The following is a 22,449-nucleotide window of genomic DNA, read 5'->3' on the forward strand; positions in this document are numbered from 1 at the left end:
GTAGAAATTCACTCTTTTCCTCCAGCTGTCTGTAGCTCTGAGTTAATGTCTGACAGACAGGAGCCTCATCAGCTCAGATCTTCTCTAGGGTCCACTCATTAAGAAGGGAAGCTCCACACAGACAGACTGCTGTACTTCAGCCAGTTTGAGTGGACAGAAAAAGATGTAGAGGAAATTGTACATTATCATTCTTTTCTATTTTTTTGTACCATGAATGATGGAAACGATGAAAATATCTCACGTGTCTGTTTGTTAACTTCTCTGACAAGTAGATCACATGTATGTACATTTTCTAATAGACAAGGGTTTTTGCCAGTGAATTAAGTCTATTTGCTCAACTTTAATAATTGGCTCTTTATTCAACAGCACAGAAACTGAGGGTTAATGATTTTGTGCCTAATAACACAGCACAGCATGTATCAAGCTACACCTGATCAGTAATGTATTGATACTGTAGTTAGTATAACTAGCAGCTAAGCACAGACTTTGGTTTTCAAAGGTTACAGTTCATTTTCTTTTTCTTTTTTTTTACCTTCTGTCTCCCGCCCATCTCTCTGCCCTTTCTCTCCTCACCGTCTTGCCATGCTGAGATGACTCTGTTGTCTCTCCAAGCTTTCCCATGAGCCCTTGCCCTGTTCTCTGTTTGTTTGTGTGATCCCTTCCCTTAGGCCACTGTTCCACATCTGTGGAAGTAAGTGCGTACGTGTATATTTGTGTGCGAGCATGAGTGTATTTGGAGCTTTGAACAGTGTACATGGATTGTGTGTGTGCATGTGAATGTCTTCATGAGCATCTGCGTGTGTGTGTGTGTGTGTGTGTGTGTTGTAATCAGTGTGTAATCCCTTCCCCTAGGCCACTGTTCCACACAGCTGGACTCAGAGAGCCTCTGGAGGCTTTCTGTGCTATTCAAGCATCCTTTGCTCTTTCCACCTGACCGGGTGGTGTGTGTTTGTGCGTGTGTGCGTGCGGCTGTGCGTGTGCGCGTGCTTCCGTGTGTGTTTCTGTGTGTTTTAACAGGTGCAGTACCGAGAGCTGAAACTGGATCCCAATCCCAGTCCAAATAAAAGGAAGAAAAACAACCCCGGGTAGATGACTGTGTCCGCCCACCAACTCCTCTCTTCTCCACTTTTCTTCACTCTGTCTATTACTGGACACTGAGGAGCGGAGGTAGACGGCTCTGGACCAGCTCAGCTCAACTGTCCTTCCCTTTTGTCTTTCCTATTTTCTTCTCTTAACCCTTTTTTTCTGTCTATAATTACTCATGATGTACAGTACAGTTTCCTGATGTGTAATTTTGTATAAAACAAGACATGAAATCCCATGAATTATTATCACCATTATGCTTTTGATTGATTTTAAAGGCGAGTGGGAATGATGGCTGGGATGACCTTTTTATCAGCCGTGTGAGCCACTCTCCTGGTTTCTTCCCTCCATCACCCTGACAGCTTGGTGGACTCTGTCCATTCGCTCGCCACAAGTGTCACACAATGAGTACAATGAGTTTGAACATTTATACTCACTGTCCCAAAAAGACATAATCAGTGCATCCATGTTTATCAAAATACAAGCCTTATACTAACATTCTGCGTTATCAATCTACAAAGGACTTTTAAGTGTTTTTTTTCTCATATTGAACTTATTAAATGAGTTTGGTAATATGTTTATATTTTCTAATTGTTTTTGTACTGAAGTATCTTTTGTTTTCTTCCCCTCTTGGATGTGGTAATGATGTTATGTTCACTGGCAGTAATTTGGATTGCCTGCACTTAACTCAGCCAGCCAAGTTGATTAGCAATTACAGTGGTAGCCTCCAGATATGTCCTTCTACACAAACACAAAACTGGACCAACAAGCTGAAGGCTTGTGGTGGTATCTGTCTGTGCTTTCAAACAATGCCCAAATTAGCTTTTCTAAAGACAAAAAAATCAAACCACAGTGGACAGTGATATTATTTTAAAGTACAGTGAGTCTGTATTTCTTAAAATAGATAGTGATTACATAATCATCACTAAATATTACCCTGAGGAAAAAAGAACAACACGGTTAAGAATTAGACAGTTAGTGTTATGCCCTAAATATTTATCACTATTAAATGCCCAGATAACTTAGCCTCCTTTAAAACATGTCAAAACCTCTATCTATCTATCAGTCAGTCAGTCAGACAGTCAGTGATCCACATTCTCTGTCTGTCAGGAGGCGCAGCAGACTGGGCCTTCTGCTGTCGTGGTGTTAATATAGATGTCACCCAGTCTATGCAGAGTGTCGCCAGGCAGGCAGGCCTTTAGGCAGCCACAGCCCTAATCTTGTTTGAAAGGCTGGTCTCCTTTCCTCTCATCTCCCTGTGTGTTTGCCTCGGCGGCCACACACGAGAGCATTCACGCATGCATAAGCATGCAGACATACACACACACACACACACACACACACACACACACACACACACTCACAAAAAAACACCCTCTCACGTGAATACACTGCTCACGTACAGATACTGCACCTACTTGCTCACAGATGAAAACATAACATCCCATTTTGAGCAGGCACATTTTCTCAGGCACACACACACGCACTCACACAAACATGCTCTCTGTGATGCTGTGCCCCAGGCTGGCCGCCCTCTCCATCTGCCCCACCTCCTGTGCCCACAGCTCAACTTTGATCTGTCTTTCCAGAGACAGAGGCTTGTATATGTGAACTGTGCAAGAGTGTTTGCGTATACATGTTTATGCAATCAAAGACATGTTGCTTTTCTCAGCGTTGGTGTGTGTTACAATTGTATCTCGCCTCCAGCTGTAGACTGATGTGTAGATTCAGTTGGTTGGTGTGTGAATGAGTGAGTGAGTGAGTGTGTGTGTGTGTGTGTGTGTGCGCAGCAGAAGTGCCAGCTGTTATTTGGTGTGCTGGTGTAGAAGGCCGTCAGCTAGATGAGCAGCAAGTCGCTGTGTGACAAGACAAGGCTCTGAGGGGACTTAGGCCTGAGATGTCAGGGATGGAGGGATGTGTGTGTGTGTATGTGTTTTTTTTTTATGCTATTTCATATCCTTCCTCCCATCATGCCGCTCTCCGTTTGCTCTCTCTGCGGTTCCCTCATTCGTCAGTGAGCGGGGTTGCGACCCTGTCTGAAGGGACGGTCTCCTGGGCTTCTGGTTGAGCATCTGTTGAAAGATCACAGCTCAGGCTACATTTGAGGAGGTCTCCTCTCATCCTACTGATCCCTGCTGCCGCCACCCTCCCCAAAACCCCCACCCTACATCTTTTTGTTCCCTTTTACCCCCCCCCCTTGTCTGTCTGTTTGTCTGTCTCTCTGTCTATCTTTATCACTCTAAACCCCCTTAGCAGCAACTAGAGCTCTCCTCTGCCATTTTGTCATCCTCTCGCCTTGCCTGTCTGTCTGCTTGCCATCACCTCCTTGCTCTCCTGCTCGCTGCCTCCCTCTTTACCCATCCATCTCCATGCTTAAATATCAACAGGCTCGGATCTGTCACTCCAGAGGGCCATTGATTTTGTTTTGTTGTTTTGAGGAATCCACTTGAAAGACAATAACAGACTGTCCCCGAAGAGCAGCGTCGCAGACTGATTATAGCCTCCTCAACAAACACACTCTGTGGCTCGTGAAGGATGGCTTTTTATAATGCCTGAAGGGACTGTTTGAATACCTGATATGTATGTGTCTACTACTGTATGTAGTTATTTTACAGCAAATTGTGGTGACTATTGTGTGGTATTGCATCCAAATGCTGTCTTTTTTGTTGTCATTTATTTGGTTTTGGTTCTGTTTGCAAGCAAACCAAAGTGTTTTTATTTTGTATGTTGAAGAGAAAAATAAATTATATAAAGGAATGTATCAGACTGACAGCTGTAAAGGGAAAAAAAAGCACTTTTATTTGCACCGGGTTGAAATGAGACTTTATTTTTTAAATGATACTGTACATAGCTAACTACTTATTAATTTATGGTTGTATTTTATACAGTATGCCTGTTGATAGTCTGGTGATGATATTGTTAAGTAGGTGTATGCCTGCCTCATTTTCTAAGATCTGTCTTTTTCCGCCTGCAATGTTGCCTGCCTGTGACATCATTTTCGTGTGCCCAGTTCTGACCAGTGACAGTTCAGGACAGGAATAATGTTGGAGCTGAGACGTGGGTAGGGGTGAAAGAAAATGAGATGTATATTTCTGGTCAAATGCACCTGATGTATGTTGCTTATTTTGAAAGAAAAAAGAAACATGAGATTAAATATTTTTTATCATCTTCTGCAGTGTCTGCATTATAGCAAAATTTGTTTTCTGTTCGACAAGCTCATTTTTAAGGCAGAAGCAAAGGGAATATAGGAGCGTTCATCTCAGGCTCAGACACCGACTACACTTATAATTCACGTTCAAATCCCCCTCTCCTCACCTCTGTTGCTCCATCGCCCACTTGACCCACCCCAACACGCAGATCTAATCCCCTCACTTCATCCATGTTCAGCTTCAGGAAGTGGCTCATTTCTCACTGCTGTCTGTGTGTGAGTGGCTGAGACCCCTGGAAACCAGGATGACTTGTGTGAGAACTGGTTTTACTTTTCCACTGTGGCCCCCCACATGAAGCGGGGGCCACAGTGGAAAAGTAAAACCAGTTCTCTCCATCTGTCAGAGCACCTTTCAGCCTGAAACTGCACTCGCCTTTTCCCCTGACTTACCGGTTATAAAATATTACACATAGTGTGGGAGAGTAACAGTCAATTCATTTATGTTTATTTTGTTGTAAACAGTTATTAACAAGTGACAAACAACTTTATATTTAAACCTGTAGAAAACAGGTAGTAAGTCTATACAGAAATGTTAGTGTTCCTATAAAAACATGCAACTGAAAACATTCACCATAAATACTTTATATTATAATATATTTGCAAAGTACAAAACATTTTAAACCAAAACAAGGTAGCAAAAATATAACTATAGTTACAATAAACTGAGTATAAAATGGTATCTGAGGAAATGAACATACATCTAACTTCACCTGCTAACCCAAATACCTGAATGAAAGGAACAGAGAAGGCCACACTATTTTGGATGCATACAGAACCTGTTTGTTGCCAGTGTACATTTTAAGGCCTTGGTGAATTGTACAACCACACAATGAGCAGTTGTATATAACTGGCACAGATGCCCTTTTGTTACAGGATGTGCATAAAAGTATCAGTGTCTTGTCCATTGAACCTGAGCCTGTCACAGATGAGCCACTAGTTCTTTCCCCCGAGACTTTAGATCCTCCAGTATCTCCATTAGGAACAGCGTGTTCTGTCCTTTGCATTCTTTCACAGCCTGAGACACCTGCCCCAGGTACCTCCCTCTGCCGAGCTCCAACAGTGTCTCTGCATCTTCTACCAGCCTCACAGCCCGCTGGTCCATCCAGCCCGAAGTCACTTTCTGGAAGGATAGCGTCTCCAAAGCTCTGACCAGCCTGTAGCCAAGGCTGTGGGCCTTATCGCTTGGTTGCGTGCGGCCGGGCAGGCCCTTCTCCTGTCGGTAGGAGAAAATTAGATGGGCCAGCAGAGAGGATCCAGCCTCCAGGAGGGGAAGGTTCAACACCTCAGTCACTTTGTTTCTCAGGGCTGAGTCTCCGACCTGCGCGCTGTGGAGGAGCTCCTCCCTCTGACTTGTCGCAGAGACCAGATCCAGCGCCACCCGGCCGTCTCCATCAATCTGCCGGAGGAGAACTGAACCTGCAGAGGATAGAGGCGTACAGGATCAGATCGCACAACCTTTACTCTCTGCGATACTCTCTTTGATTATAGACATTAACCATCACAACTCAAGCCTACTACGTACTCCTTGCAAGTGTGACATACTGTACATAGTGCATACAACAGCTGCTTGAAACAAAGCGGATGCATGGCCACTTTGGGCATATCAAAGCGTTCATGCACACAACATGACAAAACAGGAAATCTAAATGCAAAAACTACTTCAACATTTGACCTCCCCAGTATCCTTCTACTCTCACTAAGTTGCCTGTTTTAAAGAAATGAGGGATGTGCTCTTGTTCATGTGTGACATCCTCTGAAAGTGCTTATAAAAAAAAATTGGCCATTTGGTGATGAATTTGAATTGTGACGTGGTAATCTTAGGTAACATCCACCTGTAGTTTTCGGAAGCTGAAATACATCAGGATTCAATCTGATTTTAAAGTGGCAGATTGGAGGTTAATGAGTCTAATGTAAACAGACAGCTGAAGCATCAGTGACAACATCATGACGCAGATCACACTGACATGCAGCCAAGCTACTGCAGGTCGCTGCGTCGTTATCAAATCAGAGACGCTGCACGGGTCGACGGCAGGACACAACAACAGATATAAATAGCACACAGACAGACGCACACAGGATCGCATATGCTATACAGTAGAACGTACATACAGTACAGCAAAGTGTGAAGTGTAATAAGTGAACAGCTGTTTTCCCACTGGACCTCAGTGCCAGCCAGGGCTTTTAACTCACTTCAGCACTAACTTCAGCTGACACCACGTCTTAACTGTGTGACTGGCAGGTCACTTTGTGGGGATGTGGGGTGGGGTGGGGATGTGGGGTGGGGGGGTCAGTGACCTGATGGAGCCTCTGCTTTCCTGTTAGCTTTTTTTTATTTTGATGTAATGCTGTGAGCGAGCTCATTGCTATCATCAGTAACACAGGGAGCTAGTGGGGGTGACAAACTCACAACAGACCTTGACTGTGACATCAGAAAATTGCTCCGTTAAAAGTTCGCACTTTACAGAGAAAGTGGTTTGTGAGGATGATTTGTAACAGCAGAGTTCCACGTTAATCCAAATCATTTGTGTCGGTGCTACAAATACTGTGTCTAGGCTTGCAGTTTCAATGAAGATCAGCAGTATTCTTTTAGTGAAAGGGGCACATCAATTTTAAAAATCGTACAATAAGTACTACTTTCCAATGCATTCGACACATCTCCAGTAACCTTGGCTTTGCCCTTTTAGCCCTACTTCACTACATTCAAACGGAATATGACAGTCCTAGCTGAATGTAGCACTTATTTTCTCTTCTCTTAAGAAGCCAGCAAAGTTATAATGGTGACATTTACCGTCTCCTCTCTCTACTCTACTGCTTTGTCTGTTCAGACTGAAAGCCATTTTCCAGTGTCAGACAGGCCTGTGCGCACTTAGCCTACATGGAGCAGGTCGAGTCTAGTGTGAGCCCTTTGTTTGCTTTCAGATAGACCCATTTCTATGGCAATCTGGACTTGATGGCACTTGACTGTTCAACCTCAGCAATGCCGCTGCCACTTGTGAATGAGTTTACGGTGCTGCGGAGGCTCGGTGTGACACACAGACGGCCTGATACCACTGCTGGCAGTTGTTGCTGTTTGACAGACACTGTGGTGCCGCAGGAAACATGATGTTTTAGAGGAGGGACAATTGTGTGTGTGTGTGCGTGTGTGTCGCATTGTGATACAAACCACACATACTAACCCTCCCAAATGCCATTTTGACAAAAAGACAGACTTGTTTTAAATGACACTTTAAAAAAAAAAAAAAAGAAAAAAAAAAAAGTTAAAAATGGAACATTGTGAATTCTGAAATTGCTCTCCATCTGTCTGTCTGCCACAGAACTAACACAGAACTGTGAGCAGCAGTTATGAGATAATCGGTGAGAGCTCACGTAGCTGTTAGTGGGGAAGGTCAGCGCTCGTCTACCTTTTAGTGCTTCAAGCCTGAGTGGCAAAAACTCAATCTGCATAAATTGTGGCATTAATCTACATAAACTTTTACATAAGCGGGGAAATTTCAAATGCAGGGGTCAGGCGGCGGGGGCAGCAGTCAAGGACGTAAGAGCACAGATTTGATCAAAGTGGCCACAAGAGAAAGGCAGAGGGGAGGGAGACGGGGCAATGTGGTGGTGTGTGTGTATGTGTGTGTGTGTATGTGTGTGTGTCAGTGAGAGAAAGTGAGGTTGTTCACAGCAGGTCATAATCACCAGGTTTCTATAACAAGCTGTCCTCGCTCATTCAGTAGGAGTGGCTGTAATGTGTGAAGCCAAGCATAGTGTGACACAATGTAGAAAGGTTTTCTTTTTTTTTAAGAAACACTACTACAGTTCACCATACAGACACACGGACACATGCAACACCATGTCTGCTGAAAAACGGATCCATCTTTGTTACCTCCAGATGAGCATTACACAAAAAGAAGGAGTAGCTTTTGAAGACTGAGGCTGTTTTTCTTCACACTGCATCCTGTTCTGTGCCTTCCTTTGAGAGAACCAGCCTTGGACTGAACTCTGCAAGAGGCCTTTAAGTCTGGACCATGAACACAAGCACTCTGTGGAGTGTTTTCAACCAAAGGTGAAGAAAAGAAAAAATGGAGGACAAGGTTTAATTCTCTCACTCCTTGTTAATTCTTTTCCGTTCGTCAAAAATGCAGCAGTACTTTTCTTCAGCTGGCACAACACAGGGGCTTTGTACCTGCTACAGAACATAGAGAACACAGAAATGGACAAAAAAGGGCCAAGTTCACATTAAAAATAAAACATGTGCAGGGAATACATACATACATAGAGTATGTGTGCATGAACTAAAATTATAAATTGCTTTACACTAGTCACTCTTGAAATGCATGAATCCCATGCATCAGTTAAATAAGATGAAACTCCTACAGTGTGCTCTCCTCTCATGGGAAAATGGCTTGTTGCAGCAACAAAGATATGTAAATGAATGTAACAGAAATAGGGATAATTTAAGCATAAAGCACCACAAAGCTGCACTTACACTACAAGTCGGACTCCCAATTACAACTGTATTGTCGAACAAGAGGAACCTTGTGTGAAATAAAAAGTTGCCAGTCCAAAAAGTCCCTCCAAAATAAAGAGACGGCAATCAGCTCCAGTGCTTTCAATCGAATCCGCCTCTTACTTTTCTCAACTACAGTCCTGTTTGCTCACACATGTACAAGATGCAAGTCGTCAGCATGAGGGAGAAAAAAAACAAGATTGGGAAGCGCACTTTTACATTTTTCCCGCCGTCATCGTGTCAAACCCGCCTGACAGACAGGCTCCAACTGGAGGGATGACACTGGTGTGGGGAGGAGAGGGCCCCTGCAGCACGGCCCTGGGCTCGGCTTGTCTGAAAGCCGGTACAACTGACTGTACAGCTGAGTGTTTGATTGTAGATCTGTCTGCCTGAAAGCTAACCGTGTATGTCGGTGTGTGGTGTCTGCTGTTTGTCACATTTGCATTTTTGTCCGCCTGACTTTCCCTTTTTTTTTTTTATTTGCATTAAGCATCGGCTTCTGTCTTTACATTCTCCAGGAATTTTAAATTCCTTCTCCTCCCTGTCTATACTGTGCTTGTAAGTTTCATCCACTGCACAAGAGAATCAGTTCAGTTCTTTATCATTCATCACTGGATATAAAACACGCTCTAATGTTGCAGCGCATAGCTCAGCAGCACTTAATACAGACATCAACGGTCATAGCCAGTGCAAAATTACATATTTTCTAATATAAGACATGAAAATAGCATCACTTGCTGTTTGTAATGTAATACACACACACACATATATATATATATATATATATATATATATATATATATATACACACGCACACGCGCATACACACACACACACACACACACACACACACACACACACACACACACTGTTATGAGACTAAAGGCTGGGGGATGGTTTTGGTGCAGGGACGGCGACTGAAGTGAATCCAGGTATTGGCGCTGGGTGTCAGATATGCTGCAGTGGAGATAAATACAACACCTGGGGGATTACAAGAGAGCACAGGGTAATTACACCATCCTTTATGTGTGTGTGTGTGTGTGTGTGTGTGTGTGTGTGTGTGTGTGTGTGTGTGTGTGTGTGTGTGTGTGTGAATGTGTGCGTGTGTGTGTGTACATGAATGTGAAAATGCCCTGCTAAGCCCTCAGCTCTGAAGCTACAGCAGAGGGAGCGAATTCACATACTGAGCAAAAGCTACTGCCTGATGCACCAGCCAGATGCAGTCTGCTACACACACACACACACACACACACACACACACACACACACACACACACACACACATACACACACACGCATACATATACATACAGAGCGCAAAGCCCTTTGGCCTTTAGAGGGCAGGCGAAGACAAGAAATATAAAAGCAAGAGTGGAGGAAGGGAAAATTGGCGCAAAAAGAGGGAGGGAGGGAAGGAAAGAAAGATGCAGTGCTCCCTCCCCCTGCGTCTCTGTCTCCCTCTCTCTCTCTCTCTCTGTCTCTGGTCTGAGGCTGGGGCTGAGGCAGACAAGCTGGGAAGCAGGCAGCTCCACAGCATGGTAAACATCCTCTCTCTCTCTCTCTCTTTCTTTTTCTCTTTCCCCCTCGCCGACTGAAAAAGAGAGGCAGGGTGAGTGTGTGAACTGCAGCCAGGGGCACGGCATCACATATCCACAGGGAGCTGCTAGCTAGCGACTAGAAACCGCAGCAAAAACAACAAGGCCAACCAAGTGAAGCACCAAAGCAGCCAGCGGAGAGGCATCAGATGTAGGAAAAAGAAAGACCAGCCAGACATGTGAATATGCTAAAATCTCTCTCTCTGCTTTAGCAACAGGGTCTGAACGCTCTCCCCTTTTCTACCTTGATATTCAGAGTACAAAAAAAAAAAATATATGGTTGGGAGAGTCTGTGGAGATTACATCAGCACTCTATTTCCTCTGCTATATTGCCCTTTTGAATTCAGTTTTAATTATACTAATGCCATTATAGCCAGTGAAAGTCTCTGTCCTTTAGGCCACAGGTCAGCGTCACCTGTGTCTGGACTCTTCACAGCCAAACACAGCCTGGTCAGGCTGACAGATTACAGCTGGATCACAGCCTTTTCGGAGAAGGTGGGGCAGATAAGGTAGAATGTAAAGGCATGGACACCGACCGCTAAATTTGTGTAATCCCCTGCCACACCAACACCAACAGCTCTGGTATGGGGGCATGGGGACACACTCTGATTACTGGATGCTGATCAGCAGTGGGCAATTAGCATCTTAAATGATCTGAGGGGAGTCCTAAATGAACTCTTCACTGGTCTCTTGAATCAGAAAAAGGCGACTCACCACCATCAGCTGTTCACTTTAATAATGTAACTTATTGAATCATCATATTCAAATAAATAAACTTTTTCCTACGATACTAATAACATCCACACAACCTTATTTAGTTACTCAAACTATTTGGAGGTTAAAGCTACAAAATACAGTATACCAAAAGGAAATCAATATTCCCTTTTACATATTGATTTTTTTTTTTTTTTTTAGCATTTGGATGAATTATCCCTTTTATTCATTTATATTTTGTTTCATGAGACACACTGGACACAATTCACGGCGAAAAGCGAAAATTCTTGAGGCACTCAAAAGTTCACTCTCATTCGCTCCTTCTCTCCCTCCTCATACAATTTCTTGAGGGCAGCAGTCCTTTTAAATTGTGATATGATATCATAATACTGAATTATCACTGAGAACATTTAGGTTAAAATCTAAGAGGACCGAGACTGACATTGCGCCTTTAAAACAGAGGCAGTTCTCTGTATTATATGAAGCTTTTACATTTCCCATTGTGCTGGCTTGACTTCAGTCTCACTTTACATTCTTGCTGTTGAAAGAATGAATAGCAGCTGACACTTGTGCTGCTCCTAACTCTTTGTTTTCTTTAGAAGACTTCCATTCGAGGTGAGCTAGAGGCGGCCGTTACGACTGTAACAATTAAAAGTACTACACTCTACATAAGCGGCGGCGTTTAGCTTGTCATTGAAAGCACGCTTTGAAGCAAACACTCGACTGCTGTTGAATGTCCTCATTGTCACAACATGACCCCACAGAGTTTGAACACCACACACCATTGACTTTCAACACCCATTGTTACACTTCTTGTTAATGAATTTCAAATAAGTAAAATTTTTTCTCTTGCCTGTATGTTCTATAGACATTTTGTCAGAGTACTATTGAATTCCCTCCTGAGGTGAAAGCTTTAATATAAGGGGAAAAAAAATAAAAGAGTACTATCATTTTGTACTCGTGAAGTATATGATGATTTAAGTTCAGGGCTGAGGTGCAAGGACAGAGAACGATCTTCATGGACAACAAAACAAAATCGTCTCTGGCCTTTGACCATGCTGTTTTTCTTTTCAATCAGCCCGGAAGGTAACAAAAGAAACTAACTAAACCTTGAAACTCGGCTTTGTTTGCGGATGGAAAGACCATGTTTTCAACACTTACAAATTCACCACTCTCAATTATCATGTCGTCCTTAGAAATATATATGACATTAAATTCAAGCTGAACCTTGTAGGTGAAAGAGGACAGCAAAATAAATAAAAATAGTTTAATGTTCCTTGGCCTCTGCCCTTTCCTTTTCACCTAAGCTAGCTCCTGGTAGCCTTCATTCTCACTGAATGCTGTAGATGTTTAAAAAGGAAAAAAGAGCAAGACGCGTGTGTTGGAGCTGGGCAAGAAACCTTCGGTAACAAATCACAAAATTATCGTTTCTTTCATCTGTGAGGAACAACCGGGGAGACTGTTGGATACAGCACCCGGCCTAAATCCTGGCAACCCAAGTGGATAGGGAAATACATGCAGGAAGAGAGGAGAAAGAAGAAGAATCTAGTCGAAAAAATTCCCAGTGAGGGAAGTCCTTGAAATACTGCCTGAAAAAACCTGCAGTTGAAACATCAACACACCCGAATGAAGCAGAGAGCTCCAAACACAACCTCACCTCTAATAGTGCTCAGCTCCTCGCAGTTGCCAGTTCAGGACCCATAGGGAAATAAGTGTTGAGCAGAATGAACTTTCTTTACCGTGTTGACAGCGAAGAGGCCCGAGTGTGTCTAAAGCACAACCTCTGCATGTGTGTTTGTGTATGTGTGTGTGTATCTATGACAAAGATAGACAAACAGACAGAGACAAACCATGACTGACTGCAGCGGTCCGAGGGGACTGTGTGTTTCCTGTGCCACTGAGCAAATGACATCTTTCTGCTCCACAAACACACGTTCACATTAAGATCTGCAGGGACCAGCGGATGCTGTGCAGTAAGCGTGAGCATGCGTGTTTGTGTGTGCATACAAGAGATGCACCGAAATCCAAATAGAAGTTGAAGAAGCAGTCATGTAGCAACCCCTCCTGCCTTCTTGAACTTGACTCAAGCCAATCAAGTAGATGAAAGATTGAAGGAAAAAAAAAAAGAAAAACACTTTTACACATACCTGAACAATTCTTTCTGCTCCTATACTCTTTTCTCTTCAAGCATCTCAATGAGCCTGTGTGTGTGTGTGTGTGTGTGTGTGTGTGTGTGTGTGTCTGTCTGTGTGTGTTTACAAGTCGAGGTGGACTAGCTGTGCTTACTAACACGGTGGGCTGTATTGAGAGGACGCCATCAGCGATTACGGTCACAGGGCAGAGTGGTGACAGCTTAAAGGCTCTTTTCTTTAATTCTCCACCCCCTTTGCTCACTGACACACCTCCTCTATGTGTATGTGGGAGTGTGTGTGTGCCAGGTCTGAACTGCACAGCTAAAGGCTCCGGGTCATTTTCCATTCAAATCAGGGGTACTGGCTGCCCTGGCCACCCTGCAAAATTTAAACACTCCTACCAGCTGAGGATGGGGAACAGGGAGCATCAGAAGCTTAACTGCGAGCCAGATTCAGGAAAATATTTGTGCATGCATACACCAAAATATATAGCCAAGGACACTTCCATACTGTGTTAAAGCAAGCCAAACACACACACTTATACACAGAGTCATGTGGGGTGGCCTTGGGCAATGGGAGGAGGAGGGGAAGAGAGCAGAGTCAGCCTTGCCCTCAGCCATGGCATCCTTTCCTTGCCAGCTCCATAAGCCTGGAGGGACTGAGGTAGAGGGGGTAGGGGGTGGGATCCATCCACCCAACCCCCCCTACAATTCACCCCTAAAAATGCACACACAGACACACAAACACACACACATAGAGAGCACAGGCCTCCAAGCAGACAGGCTTACAAAGGGGTGAGATCACTCCCAAATAAAGGCTTTGTTGGTGTGCCAGTGTCAGTGTTGCCCTCTCTGGCCTTGGCAGCTAGGTTCAGCCTGTCTGTTGGAAACAACGAGGACAACAGGGTGAATGCCTCAATGAAAAATATAGTTTCAGGAGATGTAGCAGGCATTCAGAAGAATAAAATAAAGGAATATAATAAATAAAGAGAGAGAAATGGAAACGCATCTGGCCCACTAGCCTGTTTTCCTATCATGGGACGGTGCACAGAGTATCTCTGGCCAAAATGTAAAAAGTAGTCTGATGTAAAGGGTGTTGGAAATGCAGCCACAAGCACTAAAGTTCTGCCTGAGTTTAGAGTTAAAATTGAAATGAGCAGCAACATAAAGATAGTTACTGTAACTAAGCATGATGCAGCCCCCAAAGCCAAAACTTTCCACATTTAACAGCATTGGAAGAAAAAAAATCCTATGCCTATCGATGGTGTCCATGGCAACTAGATGGAGATCACGGAAAATAGACCAAGAGAGACAATATAGCCTGGAGTCAAGAGGACCACCTCCTCACCAACTCCCTGCTGTAGCCTTTAGACAACCTGCCATCAAGGTGTGAGGAAATAGCAAACAGTCAGGAAGAAAGCGAGTGGGAAAAGGAAGTATAATGTACAAGCCTGCAGGTGTTTCAAATTGAGCGTATTCTCATTCCTGTTGTTCTGCTTGGTCCATGCGAAGAGACCTGGCCTAGACAGCAGGCCAGTCGTCTACTGCACAGACACACACACACACACACACACACACACACACACACACACACACACACACACAGAGACACACACAGAGACAGAGACACACACACACACACACACACACACACACACAAACACACGCTCTCTCTCTCTCTTTCTCGTCTAATTTCACTGATACAGATAGCTGCTTCTTCCTCTGACCTCCTTTAATTTGCTCTCCCTCATTTTACTGAGGAAGGGAGAAAAAAAAAAAAAAAAAAAAAGGAGCGCTCTCTTGTTTCCTCTCCGGGACTAAACAATCCCAGTCTAATTTATTTTTTGAGGACAGAATATGTACATGTGTTAATGGGAAAGTCGAATCAAATTAACTATAATTAGTCAAACTGAGAAGTGAGCAGAGGCAGAGGTATGTTACATGGGAGACTTGTTCAACGTTAGCAAATGGCACCCCTCCCCATCCTTCCTAAAAACACACACACACACGCACACACACACACACACTTCCTCTGCCACCTGCTGCTGTACACCCAGCTACGCCACCCTCGCCTGTGCTTCGACACCCGTCACGCTCACTTCAACCCTCCTGAGCTCAGACTGCATGTGGCACGCAAACATGCAGACACCAAACTAGTTGTGTTGTGACACATTTTCAAAAAAAAACCTGCTTGTGAAATTCGCAAGCGGTGGATCCTGACTCTTCCAATCTCGTCAAAAAGACATTAACAGACATCTTATGAGGTGATGCTGTAATCTGTTTGGACAGACACTGTAGTGCAGAATTATGAAGACAAGCGGTGGAGGCTGAGGAAGAGATGGTATAGATGATCTAGAATTAATACAGTAAAGAAAGCAGACAACTACCACATCCTCAGTACCAGTTCTATTGGTCATGGTCGTGTGGCTCTTCACTCTTTATATACTGTAGGTAACCAGTAATACAAACTCTATTAGATTTGTCATTTGTATCTAAAAAAAATTATATTGACAATTTTACCGATAAAAACACCCTCAGATAACATACAAAAAAATTACACACAGCCCAAGTGTAAACATCAAAGGGGGAGTCCAGTGACAAATCCAGACTTTTAGACTGGATTATGGATCAAACCCCCAAAACCCCTTGATCCTACATTTCCTATACTGACATTAATTGCCAGTAATAATATTGTTATATCCCCCCCATGGCAGGAAAAAAACCATGTCTTTGAAACTCCATAACCCCAGTTTGAACCCCGTGGGCATTCTGCTTAAAAACTGAAGTCTCCAATCTGAACCCTGATAACATCATCAGGGTTAATTTTTCAGACTTTGGAAAGCTTCCTCCAGAACCACAGAAGACATACAACTGCTTTCACAGGCTGAGTGGTAATCTGTGTGACTGTGGAGGGAAAAAAAAAAATGTGAGTGTCCCTTTAAAAGCCTCACCATCAACAGGTCCCTCACTCTACCAGGAGGCTAGTTACGATAAAACTGGCCCTGTTAATAAGGTCGAAAGCAGCATTCAATCTGTCAGTAAGCTCCGCTACATTTGTTGGCTACATTAAATTGAAAGCTTGTCTTGGCCACAGCAGCAGTGACATGCAGCCCACCACTGCAGTAAATCATTAGCTAAATGGCTAATTCTACAGATTAGCTCTCTTGGCAGCCAACTGGCCAGACAAGTTAAAGGTGTTTTATTTTAACATTATATGATTCCATCAATGTGACAGAGACCATTTGGTTTAATGAATCGTTTCAAGGAAGATGGATTACATGAAGACATATAAAAAACAGTTGGGTATATCCCATCCAATTAGGAAATATAAACATGTAACACCCAGTTAGAGTGGCAATTTCTAATTGAACTGCCTAAGTAATGGCACTGACAAAAACTAAAGTGTAAAAATGAAAAATCTGGTCCTATTTTGATTGGCAGTCACAGTAAAAGCATTAGTCTACCTAATAAACATGCACCTGGATACACAAGGGAGTTAATTTTCTTTTTAATCCATTTATGGCTGGTTTCCATAAATCATTGTATGTGAGCAAACCACCCAGAAAGATAGTTCTGCATTTTAATATTGTGTTCTTTTTCAAGTAAAAAGGCAGCAAAAAATTCTGCTGGAATGGTGCATTCATGTGCATCCATACAATGGAGGGATGGATGGATTAGAAAAATGACTCTCTTCTTATCACAAATTACTATGAATGCAATGCTGCAGCCAACTGGTAAGTATAAAGTTTACCACCCCGAGGGCCAAAAACCAGATATACCTCCAACCTATGCAAAAAGCACAACCACTCCCAAGAGTAGTGATGTGTCACTCGGCCAACATGTTCAAGAAATTGTTTGGAATTGTTTGGGAAAAAAAACAATATTATTCTATTATTTAGGTAATATAAAGATACATTTTGAGTTAATTCATTTTTAATAGTGTTAGATCACATCAACTTACACTCTAAAGCATGGATTGGGGTGTATTGGTGAAGTTTACCCACCTGCGTGCTCCAGTAGCATTTTGGCGATGTCCATGTGTCTGTTGAGCAGGGCATCGTGGAGTGGGCTGACTCCACCCACCTGGTTATTTAGCACAGGGGCGGGGTAGTGACGTAGCAAAGCCTCCACACAAGCAGTGCTGCCATGATTACATGCTTCATGCAGTGGCGTCCAGCCTGCATGGTCTACATGATCAACAAACCAAGCACATACACACACATAAACACAAATCATTCAATTGGAAACTCATCTGGTATGTTTTCAGGTTAAAAAGATTAAATATATATATATATATATATATATATATGTTGGGTCTGAGCTCTATTAGTAACTGGAAATCATTAGTACTCGGCCTCACACGGGCGGCACCATTATGTTAACAGTACTCTACCTCATGAGCTGGACACCAAATGTGTTAGATTTCGGTTGTTTATCAATTTATTGGCTATCACAAATTAAGGAAATATTAATATTAAAAATATTAATATTAAATAATATCTTTAAAATGAATTAAAGTTCACGGGGCACCAGCCTAAACTAATAGGCAAAATAGCCAAAATGGTTTTAGTCTCAATTTATTACCATTAATCTGGAACTTTGATTAACCATTAGCTTACTAACTATTACCAAATTACCAAATCAATAGTAAGTTACAGTTGAAGGATTGGAATTCTACCGAGTAGAGGTTGGCAATATTCACGCTTGTGCAACATTAAACACACCAGTAGTTATACTTAAAAAGGCATTTATTTACAATGGAGCAGAGTAAAGTACAATGTCTAATCTAGCATATACAGGTGTGTGTGTGTGTGTGTGTGTGTGTGTGTGTGTGTGTGTGTGTATGTGTGTGTGTGTCTGTGGGGACACAGACAAAGGCAAGATGGCTGACTCAAAGTGGTCACTGTGACCACATGACCTGAACAAAGAAGACTACAAAGATGGCGGTAAACAAAGAAACTACTAAAATGGCCGCTGAGACCACCTAGTGTGTGTGAGAGGGGAGGTGTGAGTTTCTTTGTTAGCCTAGCTCATGTAATCTAAAGGTACCAGGTTAGAGGGGGAAGGTTAGCTTCATGCAGGTTCTAGGACTGAGACGTACTGCTATGTGTGTGAACATACGAGTACTCGATTAACTGTATGACTGACCACAACCTAAGCAAACATTGCAACAACAAGACATCAATCAACAAGTACATTAACAAGTTAAGACTTCTGCTGATTAGCTATGCGGTGCTATGCTGTGCTGGGAGAGGTAAGGCCCAGTCCGTTAACGTTACCCGATCCTTGGAACAAGCAAAGAGGTCCTTTCCAGTGGTTTGTAAAATCCAGTGAGTTTGGGGGGTTTCCTGGTGGAATAAAGTCCTGTCTGGCTGTGTTGCTTGCTGGTATCTCCTTTGTTCTCCTCACAGAGTTAGCTGTTCCATGCTAACTCTGCTACGACTCCTGTTGCTTGGAAAATCAGCTGGCCTTGTGTTGTAGCCGCTGATTCTGAAGAGGATTTGGTTCACTCACAGTTAATCCGAAGCAGGTCGCTGTTGTGGAGGAGAAGAGTGTTTGCAGGCTGCTGGTTGCAGGCCGGCGAGAGAGCTAGTTTCTCAGGTAGCAGAGCTGACCTGGGCTGGGGCCTTGTTGCCCTTTGAAGAACCGAGAGGAGAGGGCTGGAGCTGCTCTCCAGAGCAAGCCAAGAAGGGAAGAGAGCGAGAAGGGGTCTAGAAGACTGGTTTTGTTTGGTGACACCCTTGGGGGTCACATGTCACACGCTGGCCCACACTGGCTGGCCAGTGGGGTCCGTGGGGGGGAAGGGTCATCCCCAGGTGTGAACCGTGAGGAACTGTGGGGTGTGAATTCCTTTGTCCAGTGGAGCAAAGAAACATTTGGTCTATTGAATGACTGAGTCCCAACAGTCCCCCCTTTGTTGTCAGGATGCCACCTGACGTGTCATCCTGAGAGCATAATGTATAGTCCATTTGTCATTTCATTCAACGGGTAACATCCGGGCATTTGTCAGCACTATCTATCTTGGCTAAGCAAGAACAATCAGGTTACAAAGCAGAGTTCAGATAATAACCACAATGATCGAATAGTGTAAAACAACTAACATGTTTCCTAGTTACTCATGGTGTTAGTGAGGACAGGAAAGTCAGTGATGTTAGTTTGTTAAGGTGAGATATAGAGGGTGGCACCTAGAATGACAAGATTTGGAGTGTCTGGGTGAGTGTGCCATGTATATGCAGTGTCCTAAACTTGTATCTGACTTGATTCAGAATTTAGTTTGCTGCTGCTGCTGCTGCTGCTGACAAACCCATTGTGTCCATCTGGAAGAGTGTAGGGTACCCTGAGCCTACTTACTGTCAGTACTCAGTGCGGCGAACTCTGGAGCGCCGGTGCTTTAAGTTTTCTTTAACCTGTGGCACAAAGCTGTAGCACTTTGAGTAGCTGAAGGAAGAACATTCAGAGGCATTGTCACTGTCTGAATTAACATGGTCAGAGATGACGTGGTCATTGTCTGATCCATGTGTTGACTGGTCCTGTGTCTGAGCCAGAATTTCTGCGTAAGGCCGTCTCCTGCTCCTATTGTGGGAGTGCCTATCTCTACGCACTTGGTGGGCGTGGCGGTTACGCTCAGCACCCATATGTGGCCTTTCATCACCCCCCTTCGATCTGTTCTGAGGGTGATCTTTTGAGGTTACATGTCTGTGTGACGCTAAGGTGTTTGAGTTGCTAGGCTCAGTTGTTTTCCCCCTTGCCTTGGAATTGACCATGGTTTCCCAAGCCATTTTTGTCATTTTCTTTATTTCCTGCATGGTGGGCTTACCTTGATGCGTCATCAGTGTAACATGAGTGCGTACACAGGGATGGAGGTTTCGTAGGAACAAAGACTTGAAGGTGGAGTTCTGCTCTAAGCCTGGTGTGTTCCTACCCTGAAAATATGCATGCCTCAAACGTTTGTAAAAGTCATTGGGATGTTCATGGCGGGAGTGTTTGATTTGAGAAGCTGCAACCAAAGATTCTATCTCATCTGCGGCAGGAGAGAATTCTTCTGTCAGTGCTTGACAGAGCTCTTTGTAGTCATCTCTGACACTGGGAGGCAGTGATTGCATAAACTTGTGGACTGCTTTTGAGCTGGTCTTCCACACAAGTTTAGTTTTCTCCCTTTGGGTTGCATGGGGCAAATCAATTAAGTTGTGTTCTAACTCCCTAAAGTAGTTTTCAATATTTTGATCAGAGTTGTCTGGATCAAAATGTTCAATGTCCTTTGCTATGAACTCAAGCACTTCGAGGCGGGGGCACTGTGAGGTTCCTACTGATGAAGGCGAGACTAAGCTAGCTGGACTAGAGGAAGGAGCTGAACAGCGGTCATCACTCTCATGGAGGTGCAGAGAGGAGGCTGAACAGTCCGGAAAAGTTTTGGTCCTTCTGTTGGAGGGGTGAGCACAGGTGAAAGTGTTATGCATCAGTGGCTGATGGGAACATGAATATCCTCTACCGGATAAACTACCTGTCTCTTCAGTGTCAATTTCAGGAAGATGGGAAGTCAGGTGGGTGTAACCTCTGTCTCTCAGTGGAGGTTGAGGAGCTGACTTCATTTCCCAGGACTTAGGGTCAGTTGGGAATTTGCCCCATCCTCTGAGTGGAGGCGGAGTTAACCTGTCATTAAGGGAAGAGTGTGAAGCAGAGAAACCAGAATCACAAGCACTGACCGATCGTGGTGGAGCAAAGCATTCTGATTTAACCCTTAACAATTCTTCCTTGTGTGAACAGAGGTCTACCTCTGCTGCATGCAGGTCTCCTAAGTAGCGCATGGCTTTCTTGTTAGCTTCCTTAACTTCTTGGAGGAGAAAAGCATTTTGAGCTCTAAGCGATTTTACCTCCTCCTCTAGGGCTGCTTGGCTCTGAAGTGAAATGCTGGTTTGCCTGTGGAAGTTCAACAGTACACATCTTAACAATGGGCCTTTGGATGCAGTCTGAGCATCACCTTTGTCACTGAGTAGCAAGTCTATTTCTTTACTGCACTCACTGGAATTTAACTTGCTGATAAATTCTAGGTAGCCAGGCTTCAGGCTCTGTGCTAGGGAAGAAATAAACTGCTCTACACAGGAGTTCTCCATTGTTGTGTCTGGGAAAGAGGGAGGTTAAACAAGTTTTTCACAAAACAAGAAGGCAATATAGTTGGCTGCGGTGTTGCGCTGGCAGACACCTTGTAGTGTAGTTTGGTGGTACACTAGCCTAACTAAACAATGCAGTGGCCTACACTATGGGGGGTAGCTTCCTTTGGAGGAGGGGCAGCTACACTAGTGGGCATAAAGATTAAGGACAGTAAAGGCAAGTGCAGGTTTACTGTCTGCTTAAGAAATGTTTCAAAAAGCAATGACTGAGATGCAAGGCAGTAACAGTCCAAAGATTATCTCTTCAAGTTGACTCAGGCTGTAATGCAAGGCAGTAACAGCTAGGTGCAGAACTTGGGTTTCACAGGGCTGGTAGCACGCTGTGGCTCTATCTCAGGCTCTATTTCTTACTCAGGCTGAAATGCTTGGCAGTAACAGCCAGGTATAAGCTCTCTGTGTTACACAGGGCTGTCGGCACACAGTGTTTAATGTTAAAGGGGGCAGCAATTCTGACAGCTTTACTAGATAGCATTGAACACGTGGTATTCAAATGCTGAACTGAGGTTCTTACATTTCCTACAGAATAAACTCAACTGGAATTGTTAGCAACAATAGCAGGCTCTTGATACTAAGGCTTAAGTGTTAGCTATTAATAACTGGAGGACGTCTAATATTACTTCAGGTAAAATTAGTAAACCAATTCTCACCACAGTGCACTTGTTTGTAAGTACACCTGGACGTTTACTCCTGTGGTGGACTAAAAAAATTTTTCCAACCTTTGCGGTTTTGGCCAAATTATGAATTTAATATTGCACAATTATGAATATTTGCCAACAGTACTCGGCCTCACACGGGGCACCATTATGTTGGGTCTGAGCTCTATTAGTAACTGGAAATCATTAGTACTCGGCCTCACACGGGCGGCACCATTATGTTAACAGTACTCTACCTCATGAGCTGGACACCAAATGTGTTAGATTTCGGTTGTTTATCAATTTATTGGCTATCACAAATTAAGGAAATATTAATATTAAAAATATTAATATTAAATAATATCTTTAAAATGAATTAAAGTTCACGGGGCACCAGCCTAAACTAATAGGCAAAATAGCCAAAAT

At 43.6% G+C, this 22,449-nt stretch overlaps 2 protein-coding genes across 9 annotated transcripts in view; one reads left to right on the plus strand and one right to left on the minus strand.

Annotated features, from left to right (window-relative positions):
* mctp1a (multiple C2 domains, transmembrane 1a) overlaps window positions 1-4,254 on the plus strand; it is a 138,273-nt gene extending 134,019 nt beyond the window's left edge. For all 6 annotated transcript variants that reach the window (XM_056376198.1, XM_056376199.1, XM_056376200.1 and 3 more), the window contains one exon: window positions 1,018-4,254. In XM_056376198.1, coding sequence (XP_056232173.1) covers window positions 1,018-1,089 — 72 coding nt within the window. In that variant the 3' untranslated portion in view covers window positions 1,090-4,254. The remainder of the gene's footprint in view (window positions 1-1,017) is intronic.
* Window positions 4,255-4,719: 465 nt separating this feature from the next.
* Window positions 4,720-22,449, minus strand: part of slf1 (SMC5-SMC6 complex localization factor 1) — a 35,808-nt gene continuing 18,078 nt past the window's right edge. For 2 of the 3 annotated variants that reach the window (XM_056377049.1, XM_056377048.1), the window contains exons 17-18: window positions 17,228-17,410; window positions 4,720-5,707 (exon numbers count right to left, since the gene is read on the minus strand). In XM_056377049.1, the coding sequence (XP_056233024.1) occupies window positions 5,211-5,707; window positions 17,228-17,410 (680 nt within the window). In that variant the 3' untranslated portion in view covers window positions 4,720-5,210. Of the gene's footprint in view, window positions 5,708-8,159; window positions 8,317-17,227; window positions 17,411-22,449 lie in introns of all 3 variants that reach the window. The other variant, XM_056377050.1, reaches the window with a different exon arrangement.

This window comes from Seriola aureovittata, chromosome 5 (assembly GCF_021018895.1).
Source record: "Seriola aureovittata isolate HTS-2021-v1 ecotype China chromosome 5, ASM2101889v1, whole genome shotgun sequence".
Lineage (NCBI taxonomy): Eukaryota > Metazoa > Chordata > Actinopteri > Carangiformes > Carangidae > Seriola > Seriola aureovittata.